We start from the raw sequence: 12,580 nt of genomic DNA on the forward strand, positions 1-12,580 counted from the left end.
AACCTAACTGTACAACGCGGAGGTATATGAATACGAACTAAGTGCATAGGAACGCGCATCTTCATAGAACTTACAAACCTCCAACAGCCAGGATCGAACCCGGGACCCCTGTGCAACAGACGGGAGCGCTACCTCTAGGCTATGGCTGTTGGAGGTTTGTATGATATATATATATATATATATATATATATATATATATATATATATATATATATATATATATATATATATATATATATATATAAGTGTAACAATAGTCTCTCGTGTGAATATAATGTCCTGTTTCTTAATTGACATATAGCTTGATGGAGCCTTCTTGTCCTCTGGACAGTGTACAGGTTGAGCTACCTTCGTATGTCTTATTCATATGGAGCTCACAGTACTCAGTCTTCTTGTTGATGTTTGAAATCATAAACTACGTTGAATTCTTGTAATGTGTCTTGGCTTTGATATAGGAGGTAGTTCATGATGAGATTATTTGTGTTATTGTTTCTGTAGTAGATAATCAGTGAACATGGATGTATTGCGTTGTGTGGTTGAAATTTCTCGAGACGATGCCTCGTAACACAGTTTCTGCATTTTTTGTAGGAAATTTATATATGATTGCAGTAACATATTTTGTGTTGTGTTGCTCACAGTTTTTGCTGCTGTAAGTTTGTTTTGCATGAAATATCTCAGTTGTCTGTCGAAGTCAGTGATCCTGTAGTCGTTGTTGATGAAGGTCTGTTTGATTCGCCGTGTTTCTGTGGAAAACTATGCCAGTAAGCTGCAGTCTTGTATGCTCGGTGTAACTTTGCGTTGATGACTCCAGGTTTGTGACGTTCAGGATATTCACTAGTTGCATGTAGACATCGTCCAATGTCTGCTGGTTTCTCGTGAATGGGTATTACGTACTTCATGAAAATGTGAAGTTCATTAGCTGTGTAATATGTTGGAATGGTGGCTTTAGAAATGATGGGAGGTAGAGGTTTGTTTGTCATGTGTGTCTTATCCTGCACCTACACACGGTAAAGTTGCATCAAGCTAAGTGTCATCAAGAAACAACACTTTCTATATGATTTCAGACTTCATTACGTGATATCATTTCACAAAGATAGCATGAGCTAACGGTCAGCGATTACAAATGATGATTCCCAGGTTAAGTTAATGAAATGTCGTATTGTAATATCTTACTCGTTCTTGCAGATGGGTCAGACCACCGCAGTTGCTGTAGCCAAAACAACGTGCCAGTACCCTGCCTGGACTGGTGTCGTGGGGAGCCTGTGCCAGACCTCCACCTGTGTGAGCTTCAGTGGGCGCCAGTCATCTTCTCCTGCTTTAACGAAGGACAAGGTAATAGAAGCAGACTTATATTGCTTCTCGTTGATCGATACACTCGTGTATGGATAAGCTTCTCACAGATTACTGGATGAACTCCTTTTTATTATTCTAAAGTTGTGAATGGTTTGTGAAACTACGAAATTTTAAGGGACAGAGGTTTGCTCACAAGTCTTATTCGATAAGTCATTATAGATAAGGTATTTCCTCTCCATACAAGCTTGTACTATCAGAACGATACAAAATTTCTTTTAGCATCCGCAGTTGTTTACACTACACAAACATCGTTCTCCCACCCTCTTCTGTATTCCACTTCCATCACTTGCTGGCCTAAAATACCATGCCTTCTCTCCACAATACGTCTGCTTGTTTTAACCCAGTTAATGAGCATTCCTTAAGGGGTATTGAGTGACAACCAACCTGTCTAACACCCACTAGAGCTGCTGCCCGGACCGCCCCTGAACGTGCGCGTCGTCAGCCAAGGCTCCACCGCTGCTAAAGTCTCCTGGGATCCTCCAGTCAAGAACCCTGAAGCCGTCGAATTGTACAGGTGTGTGTGTGTGTGTGTGTGTGTGTGTGTGTGTGTGTGTGTGTGTGTGTGTGTGTGTGTGTGTGTGTGTGTGTGTGTTTACAATTTCTTTGTTACGGGGAGAGGGTTTTGCACTTGTGTTGCCCCATCTCTTAACCTTTCATATAATGTCTTAATGTCTTATATGTGCATGCAAACATACACACACTAGTCTTAACTAGGAACCATTTAACGACTAGTTCCGAGGAGAGTAGGAAAACATGTGTTGGCTGTAGCAGACTGCCACGCTCAGGATTCGAACCCATGTGAATCTGACCCCGGGCTGGCCCATGCTGACTCACTGAGGCCCGTGTGTGTGTGTGTGTGAGAGAGAGAGAGAGAGAGAGAGAGAGAGAGAGAGAGAGAGAGAGAGAGAGAGAGAGAGAGAGAGAGAGAGAGAGAGAGAGAGAGAGAGTAATGTTAAACTTCTCGATGAATGTATATTTAAGAATACCATTGTAAGCGTGGTGTCCCTGTTGTCTCCTCAGAGTATTCTGGCGGCCCCTGGGACTACACGCAGCCCTTAAGAACGACACCTCCCGCACGGAGATGCTAATAGAGGGACTGGATGAGGAGATGACATACGAGATCGCTGTCAAGGCTGGAAACCACAAGGGCACTTCAGTTCTCACGCCAACCATCAACTTCACCCACCGCGTCAGCTACATCACTTCAGCGACTACAAAGGGTATGTTGTCAAGTGTTCTTCTTTAGGGGGTTGATGGTTGATGAGGATGTTGGAACTGTTATCCTTGCTGCGTTAGAGAATCTTAGCATGACGCTCATGTGCTCCGCGAGCATCCTTAGTGAGAATTTATCGATATGAGACCACCAGAAAATTATCAGGGAGAATTCTTTATATCATTTGATGACATATTTTCCGGTCCATCTGACACTAAGGTCTACAGAGTGATAGGGAAAGGATGATACAACATTCCTGTTTCCGAATGTGCCGACAGGAAAAAGGATGAAGTGATCATACAAGATGGGGAAGGATTGGTTGGACTCTCTCTCTCTCTCTCTCTCTCTCTCTCTCTCTCTCTCTCTCTCTCTCTCTCTCTCTCTCTCTCTCTCTCTCTCTCTCTCTCTCTCTCTCTCTCTCTCTCTCTCTCTCTCTCTCTCTCTCTCTCTCTCTCTCTCTCTCTCTCTCTCTCTTTCTAGAAACATTTCATCTTTATTCTTTACTCCTCGCGTTAGTGAGGTAGCACCAAGAACAGAGAGTAATCTGACTGGTTTGTTAATATCGAGTCATTATCTGCAATGTATAATGTATGGATATCAGAGCCCCTGTCTATAACCAAGCTTCATGGACAATTCATTAATTTTTCCTGACTACCTCATATGCCACGGTTTAGCCCATTAACTGTATTTCGCCACAATAAGATATATCGTTTTAATTTTCTTAATCTCAGGTACCACTTTTGTATGTTCAGCCTCCGATAACTCAGGTCTTCTTTCACGTCATTCTTCCACCTCCTTGGTGTCCCCCCTACCTCATACTTCTGACACTCGTATCCTTTTGATTAATCTCTCTTCGCTCATTCTTGCCATATTTCAGTCAACCCATTTCAGATCTCTCAATTAGGTACCGCACTTGTCATTCTTCCACGTTCAGCCCTCCTCAGACGACATACTGTTCTTAGGATTATCTCGAGCACATCCGTCCTCTTCTGTTTATTTGCATTTAAGGTCCAGGATTCATTCCTATACAGCACCGTCGGGATTACTGTACCATCAAACAAATCCATCCTTGCCCTCACAAGTAGTGATCTCTCTCTCTTTCAATGCGCCCTGGACTTCGTCACGCACCCTTCATGCAGATCTTTTTGTATCTGGATCACCCTTCCTTCTCCTTTCATACTTGCACATACGCACTTTCATTCCCTATAAGACTCACTAAATCCAGTAGCTTCCCTTCCACACCATTCTTTCGTGGTATATTCGACAAAGTATCTCTGTTAACCCTGTTACACTATTTTTTCAAGCACATAATTGCTCCATGCAAATCCATCTCTGTCTTCAAGTACTTCTCAAACATATGCTGCAGAGAAAACATCCTCTACCAGTCTAATGTTCTGTGCATGCCACCACTCTCTCAATCATCACCATCCCACACAACCTATTAGATGTACTCAACAGACTTATGCCCTTGTGATTCGGGCATTCAATTTTGTTCCCTTCATCTTCATACAGTGGCATGATACACGCATTTTGCTAGTCCTCAGGCACCCCAACGTGGGTCAAACATACGATAAAAATCCTAATTAACCAGTCAACAGCACTGTCACCCTTTTTCTTGAGAAATTCAACTGCAATCACATTCACGCCAGCTGTTTTGCCACATTTCATCTAGTATAAAGATTTCACCATCTCTTCTAGTCTGCCCAAAACTATCGTCATGACTGTCTCAGTCTTTCGTTATTCCAAACAGCCCACACTTGCCATCCTATCATCTAATATAGTTGGCAGTCCTTCAAGATATTCATACTTTACTCATTCTTTGCGTAATCCCACTTCTACTCCCCTCACTAATTTTCACATTTGTTTTCTTGTTCTTCCCTCATAATTCACATCCTTCTAAACATTTTCTTAATCTTCCTGAAGTTTATTGATAATATCTCAGCTCATGTCTCAATTGCTTACTTTTTCAGTGGATGCACTTTCCTCTTGACTTCTTACCATTACCCTTTCTTCAACTTTCAATCACTCACCCTCCTTTCCTAGAGGTAGCGATCAATCACATATCTTTTCCTCTTTACTGGCAAATTAACTTCATCCCACCCCTTCTCAAACGCAGACATCCCTCCTTCTGCATACTACACACTTCAACCACAAACATAGACAGTGCTTCAGGAAATACCTTCCATTCCTCACCCAATCTTCTAGTGTTATTTGCTTTCACCTACTGTCACTCTTCACCCAGTCTCTCACGTTATTTTCTCACACATGACTCTTTACCCCAAGCTCAGTCCTTTCTCCACGGTCCTCCTATCCATCAAACTTCCTCTTTTCTAAAAGTCACTACAACCAAGTAATGATCAGACGTTCCACCAACTGCCTATCTCAGTATATTTACATCCAAGAGTCTCTCCTTACATGTCTGTGAAACTTTAGATAATCAGTAATCCAATAATGCTCAGTGATAATCAGTAATCCAATAATGCCACACTCATCAACATATATTTACGTATTCACCTTTTTGTAGGGCAATTATTCCTAATCATCAGTCCTTTTTCAGGATACACCTCGACAAAGTGTTCACCATTTTCTATTACACTTGGCTACCCTTAATTATACCTTCAACCACCACATCACTCACCCCTGCATTAAAATCTCCATTATTTGCATCAAAATAGTTTAACGCTCGCTCAGCTCCACTCAAGATCTTCTTCCTCACCAATTTTGCTATCAGTTGCTTGGGTACTGACGGAAGGATACCGGACTCATTCCAGGGCAAGAGACTATGACTGTGTACAAAGCAGAATACTAGTTGGGACCAACGGCAGAGGTCGGGTTGTACAAAGGGATCACTTAGAATATGACCAGGACCAGAAACGGGTTAGAATATTGGGAATAGCCGTGGCGCGAGCCAAGGAAGGAAATGGAACGGGTGGGATGATTGACCAGGTCAAAGGTTTTGAAGAAGACTACAACAAGGACTTAGGAGAGAAAGCAGAGGGGAAGATGCCTGAGCCTGGACCGCACCACAGACTAATGAAAAAGCTAGGGTTGGAGGAGATGATTAAAGATGAAGAGAAAGGCTACGAGAGGAACTACGGTAGGAACCAGAGGCGGCACCAGAGGAGGGACTAGTCAGGGGCCTGGGCAGGGCGAGGGAAGTGACTAAGCCAAGGATGGGGAAATATATATATATATATATATATATATATATATATATATATATATATATATATATATATATATATATATATATATATATATATATATATATATATATTTATATATATATATATATATATATATATATATATATATATATATATATATATATATATATATATATATATATATATATATATATATTATATATATATATAAATCAGGAAATATGATAAGCAGCCTGTATGAATGATTCAATGTATACAAATAAGAATTTGACGTTATGTGGATTTGAATGGAAAAGTCTTGAATTATGCTGTTGTTGCTATTCACTAGAATACTCATGATTCATGATTTAATGTTAATGTTCACTTGTCGCCAGATCCCAGTCAAAGTCTTACTTAAGATTACATACATGAACATCATATACCATGCAATCTACGGAAATGGAAATGAGTCAATTGAAATAATGATTCATCCTCGAATGACAAGATAAAACCCTTCTCAGTGCTTGGAGAACTGCAGTCTGATGATGATGATATCGACACGAACAATCGAGGGGAAGATGGCACACCTATACAGTTACAAAGACGCATTATTTACTTAGCGGCATAATCGTTGTTCAGGGCACGGAGAACCATCATAGGAGAATATATCTGACAAGTGGCTGAGCATTTCTGTATCTGGTTAGAACAAAGCAAATCAGACTTATAGGCGTCGCTTACCCTGTAAAAGCTATTACCAGGCAATTTCATCAACAACAACAAAAAAGTTGCATGTGAAACTGAAGACGAAACACAGAATACCAAATGTCAACCTTAAAAATCTTATATCCCATGCTGGTCATCTGGCGCGGATCATTATATCCCATGCTGGTCATCTGGCGCGGATCATTATATCCCATGCTGGTCATCTGGCGCGGATCATTATATCCCATGCTGGTCATCTGGCGCGGATCATTATATCCCATGCTGGTCATCTGGCGCGGATCATTATATCCCATGCTGGTCATCTGGCGCGGATCATTATATCCCATGCTGGTCATCTGGCGCGGATCATTATATCCCATGCTGGTCATCTGGCGCGGATCATTATATCCCATGCTGGTCATCTGGCGCGGATCATTATATCCCATGCTGGTCATCTGGCGCGGATCATTATATCCCATGCTGGTCATCTGGCGCGGATCATTATATCCCATGCTGGTCATCTGGCGCGGATCATTGAAGCAGTGTGTTTGATGACATCATTGTGTGCCGCGTAGCGAGTCCTCACGAAGGAAAGCCCAGGGTGTCATGCTCCATGCAGACGATGCAGTGAGATGCAGGTAACTTAAGTCAACATTGTGTCTCCTGACAATGAGGTATATGTAACATCAATGCAACAAGTTCCAGTGCTGACTTAAATATGTCTCCTTGTGGGAATACATATGTGCCCTGGCTTTGACTTATCAGGGAGCTATGCTAGGAAGGGAGAGAGAGCAGGCTAGAAAGCCTTAATGAAAGCATCTTAGGATAGGGTCTTAGTTCTACCAGAGAAAGGACGGGATATGATACACAATACTGAAGTGAAATCTGCGAGCCTTTACTTATGTCTTAACATGGACTCGAAAGGTAATTTGAGAAGAAAACAGATGCAACTTCTTCCTAGAGAAAAATAAGACAAACTTTTAACGTAAGTCTTTCTGTAGGTGTATCATCAAGTTGTGATGTGGGGAAGGCTTTGTACACGGAATGTTACAGTGATCGTTTGGCTCCCTTACTGCCAACACCACTATGTTAGCTATATTTTTCGACTATATTATGGATCTCCAAGTTTCAGAGGAAACAAAGCTGTATAAACTGCATCAAAATGCACAATTGTGAAGCAAATGTGTTCGTCGTTCAAAGCGCCATAACTGAGATACTGGATTAAATAACACGAGTGGCTCTAACAAAGATGAAGGACGCTGATGGTGTGTTAGGTCTTAATAATACATAAACAAGTTGTGTACTGACAGTATACATTTGCAAAGCTAAACGTACAATGTACCTGACAGTGAACTATGTTCATAAACACACTGACTTTCACTCTGTTTTATACAAAAATTCCAATCTGTGGAAAACCTGAAATGTATATACACATATATATATATATATATATATATATATATATATATATATATATATATATATATATATATATATATATATATTTAATGATACTCTCTCACCCCAACTCTCATTTTAAGGAGAATAAAAAGATGTTCTGGAAAGAGGTATATAAAGTGCGTAAGACAAGGGAGCAAATGGGAACTTCAGTGAAGGGCGCTAATGGCGAGGTGATAACAAGTGGTGGTGATGTGAGAAGGAGATGGAGTGAGTATTTTGAAGGTTTGTTGAATGTGTTTGATGATAGAGTGGCACATATAGGGTTTTTTGTTCAAGGTGGTGTGCAAAGTGCAAGGGTTAGGGAAAATGATTTGGTAAACAGAGAAGAGGTAGTAAAAGCTTTGCGGAAGATGAAAGCCGGCAAGGCAGCAGGTTTAGATGGTATTGCAGTGGAATCTATTAAAAAAGGGGGTGACTGTATTGTTGAGTGGTTGGTAAGGTTATTTAATGTATGTATGACTCATGGTGAGGTGCCTCAGGATTGGCGGAATGCTTGCATAGACCCATTGTACTGAGGCAAAGGGGATAAGAGTGAGTGCTCAAATTACAGAGGTATAAGTTTGTTGAGTATTCCTGGTAAATTATATGGGAGGGTATTGATTGAGAGGGTGAAGGTATGTACATAGCATCAGATTGGGGAAGAGCAGTGTAGTTTCAGAAGTGGTAGAGGATGTGTGGATCAGGTGTTTGCTTTGAAGAATGTATGTGAGAAATACTTAGAAAAGCAAATGGACTTGTATTTAGCATTTATGGATCTGGAGAAGGCATATGATAGAGTTGATAGAGATGCTCTGTGGAAGGTATTAAGAATATATGGTGTGGGAGGCAAGTTGTTAGAAGCAGTGAAAAGTTTTTATCGAGGATGTAAGGCATGTGTACGTGTAGGAAGAGAGGAAAGTGATTTGTTCTCAGTGATTGTAGCTTTGCGGCAGGGGTGTGTGATGTCTCCATGGTTGTTTAATTCGTTTATGGATGGGGTTGTTAGGGAGGTGAATGCAAGAGTTTTGGAAAGAGGGTCAAGTAAGAGTAAATGTGAATAAGAGCAAGGTTATTAGGTGCAGTAGGGTTGATGGTCAAGTCAATTGGGAGGTAAGTTTGAATGGAGAAAAACTGGAGGAAGTAAAGTGTTTTAGATATCTGGGAGTGGATCTGGCAGCGGATGGAACCATGGAAGCGGAAGTGAATCATAGGGTGGGGGAGGGGGCGAAAATATTGGGAGCCCTGAAGAATGTGTGGAAGTCGAGAACATTATTTCGGAAAGCAAAAATGGGTATGTTTGAAGGAATAGTGGTTCCAACAATGTTGTATGGTTGCGAGGCGTGCGCACGAGGGTGGATGTGCTGGAAATGAGATGTTTGAGGACAATGTGTGGTGTGAGGTGGTTTGATCGAGTAAGTAATATAAGGGTAAGAGAGATGTGTGGAAATAAAAAGAGCGTGGTTGAGAGAGCAGAAGAGGGTGTTTTGAAATGGTTTGGGCACATGGAGAGAATGAGTGAGGAAAGATTGACGAAGAGGATATATGTGTCGGAGGTGGAGGGAATGACGAGAAGTGGGAGACCAAATTGGAGGTGGAAAGATGGAGTGAAAAAGATTTTGTGTGATCGGGGCCTGAACATGCAGGAGGGAGAAAGCCGGGAAAGGAATAGAGTGAATTGGATCGATGTGGTATACCGGGGTTGACGTGCTGTCAGTCGATTGAATCAGGGCATGTGAAGCGTCTGGGGTAAACCATGGAAAGTTGTGTGGGTCCTCGATGTGGAAAGGGAGCTGTGGATTCGGGCATTATTGCATGACAGTTAGAGACTGAGTGTGAACGAATGTGGCCTTTGTTGTCTTTTCCTAGCGCTACCTCGCACACATGAGGGGGGAGGGGGATGGTATTCCATGTGTGGCGAGGTGGCGATGGGAATGAATGAAGGCAGACAGTGTGAATTGTATGTATAGGTATATATGTATGTGTCTGTGTGTGTATATATATGTGTCATTGAGATGTATAGGTATGCATATTTGCGTGTGTGGACGTGTATGTATATACATGTGTATGTGGGTGGGTTAGGCCATTTCTTTCGTCTGTGTCCTTGCCCTACCTCGCAAACGCAGGAGACAGCGACAAAGCAAAATGATGATAATATATATATATATATATATATATATATATATATATATATATATATATATATATATATATATATATATATATATATATATATATAAAATATATTTATATACATATATATTTATATATATATATATATATATATATATATATATATATATATATATATATATATATATATATATATATATATATATATATATATATATATATATATATAGAAGAGTGAATGTTGGGGTGAAGAGGGTGGTGAGAGTAAGTGAGCCTGGGAAGGAGACTTGTGTGAGGAAGTACCAGGAGAGACTGAGTACAGAATGGAAAAAGGTGAGAACAATGGAAGTAAGGGGAGTGGGGGAGGAATGGGATGTATTTAGGGAATCAGTGATGGATTGCGCAAAAGATGCTTGTGGCATGAGAAGAGTGGGAGGTGGGTTGATTAGAAAGGGTAGTGAGTGGTGGGATGAAGAAGTAAGAGTATTAGTGAAAGAGAAGAGAGAGGCATTTGGACGATTTTTGCAGGGAAAAAATGCGATTGAGTGGGAGGTGTATAAAAGAAAGAGACAGGAGTTCAAGAGAAAGGTGCAAGAGGTGAAAAAAAGGTCAAATGAGAGTTGGAGTGAGAGAGTATCATTAAATTTAGGGAGAATAAAAAGATGTTCTGGAAGGAGGTAAATAAAGTGCGTAAGACAAGGGAGCAAATGGGAACTTCAGTGAAGGGTGCAAATGGGGAGGTGATAACAAGTAGTGGTGATGTGAGAAGGAGATGGAGTGAGTATTTTGAAGGTTTGTGTAATGTGTTTGATGATAGAGTGGCAGATATAGGATGTTTTGGTCGAGGTGGTGTGCAAAGTGAGAGGGTTAGGGAAAATGATTTGGTAAACAGAGAAGAGGTAGTAAAAGCTTTGCGGAAGATGAAAGCCGGCAAGGCAGCAGGTTTGGATGGTATTGCAGTGGAAGTTATAAAAAAAGGGGGTGACTGTATTGTTCACTGGTTGGTAAGGTTATTTAATGTATGTATGACTCATGGTGAGGTGCCTGAGGATTGGCGGAATGCGTGCATAGTGCCATTGTACAAAGGCAAAGGGGATAAGAGTGAGTGCTCAAATTACAGAGGTATAAGTTTGTTGAGTATTCCTGGTAAATTATATGGGAGGGTATTGATTGAGAGGGTGAAGGCATGTACATAGCATCAGATAGGGGAAGAGCAGTGTGGTTTCGGAAGTGGTAGAGGATGTGTGGATCAGGTGTTTGCTTTGAAGAATGTATGTGAGAAATACTTAGAAAAGCAAATGGATTTGTATGTAGCATTTATGGATCTGGAGAAGGCATATGATAGAGTTGATAGAGTTGCTCTGTGGAAGGTATTAAGAATATATGGTGTGGGAGGCAAGTTGTTAGAAGCAGTGAAAAGTTTTTATCGAGGATGTAAGGCATGTGTACGTGTAGGAAGAGAGGAAAGTGATTGGTTCTCAGTGAATGTAGGTTTGCGGCAGGGATGTGTGATGTCTCCATGGTTGTTTAATTTGTTTATGGATGGGTTGTTAGGGAGGTGAATGCAAGAGTTTTGGAAAGAGGGGCAAGTATGAAGTCTGTTGGGGATGAGAGAGCTTGGGAAGTGAGTCAGTTGTTGTTCGCTGATGATACAGCGCTGGTGGCTGATTCATGTGAGAAACTGCCGAAGCTGGTGACTGAGGTTGGTAAAGTGTGTGAAAGAAGAAAGTTAAGAGTAAATGTGAATAAGAGCAAGGTTATTAGGTACAGTAGGGATGAGGGTCAAGTCAATTGGGAGGTGAGTTTGAATGGAGAAAAACTGGAGGAAGTGAAGTGTTTTAGATATCTGGGAGTGGATCTGGCAGCGGATGGAACCATGGAAGCGGAAGTGGATCATACGGTGGGGGAGGGGGCGAAAATTCTGGGAGCCTTGAAGAATGTGTGGAAGTCGAGAACATTATCTCGGAAAGCAAAAATGGGTATGTTTGAAGGAATAGTGGTTCCAACAATGTTGTATGGTTGCGAGGCGTGGGCTATGGATAAAGTTGTGCGCAGGAGGATGGATGTTCTGGAAATGAGATGTTTGAGGACAATATGTGGTGTGAGGTGGTTTGATCGAGTAAGTAACGTAAGGGTAAGAGAGATGTGCGGAAATAAAAAGAGCGTGGTTGAGAGAGCAGAAGAGGGTGTTTTGAAATGGTTTGGTCACATGGAGAGAATGAGTGAGGAAAGATTGACCAAGAGGATATATGTGTCGGAGGTGGAGGGAACGAGGAGAAGAGGGAGACCAAATTGGAGATGGAAAGATGGAGTGAAAAAGATTTTGTGTGATCGGGGCCTGAACATGCAGGAGGGTGAAAGGGGGGCAAGGAATAGAGTGAATTGGAGCGATGTGGTATACCGGGGTTGACGTGCTAGCACGTCAGTGGATTGAATCAAGGCATGTAAAGCGTCTGGGGTAAACCATGGAAAGCTGTGTAGGTATGTATATTTGCGTATGTGGACGTATGTATATCCATGTGTATGGGGGTGGGTTGGGCCATTTCTTTCGTCTGTTTCCTTGCGCTACCTCGCAAACGCGGGAGACAGCGACAAA

General features: G+C 41.4%; 1 protein-coding gene across 1 annotated transcript in view; it reads left to right on the forward strand.

The window, feature by feature from the left end:
• The window catches only part of LOC139755694 (Ig-like and fibronectin type-III domain-containing protein 1), a 152,048-nt gene that overhangs the window by 93,754 nt on the left and 45,714 nt on the right, over positions 1-12,580 (forward strand). Inside the window, exons 5-7 of the mRNA XM_071674339.1 lie at positions 1,186-1,332; positions 1,756-1,867; positions 2,374-2,573. Of these exons, the coding sequence (XP_071530440.1) occupies positions 1,186-1,332; positions 1,756-1,867; positions 2,374-2,573 (459 nt within the window). The remainder of the gene's footprint in view (positions 1-1,185; positions 1,333-1,755; positions 1,868-2,373; positions 2,574-12,580) is intronic.

Source organism: Panulirus ornatus, chromosome 19, assembly GCF_036320965.1.
Source record: "Panulirus ornatus isolate Po-2019 chromosome 19, ASM3632096v1, whole genome shotgun sequence".
Lineage (NCBI taxonomy): Eukaryota > Metazoa > Arthropoda > Malacostraca > Decapoda > Palinuridae > Panulirus > Panulirus ornatus.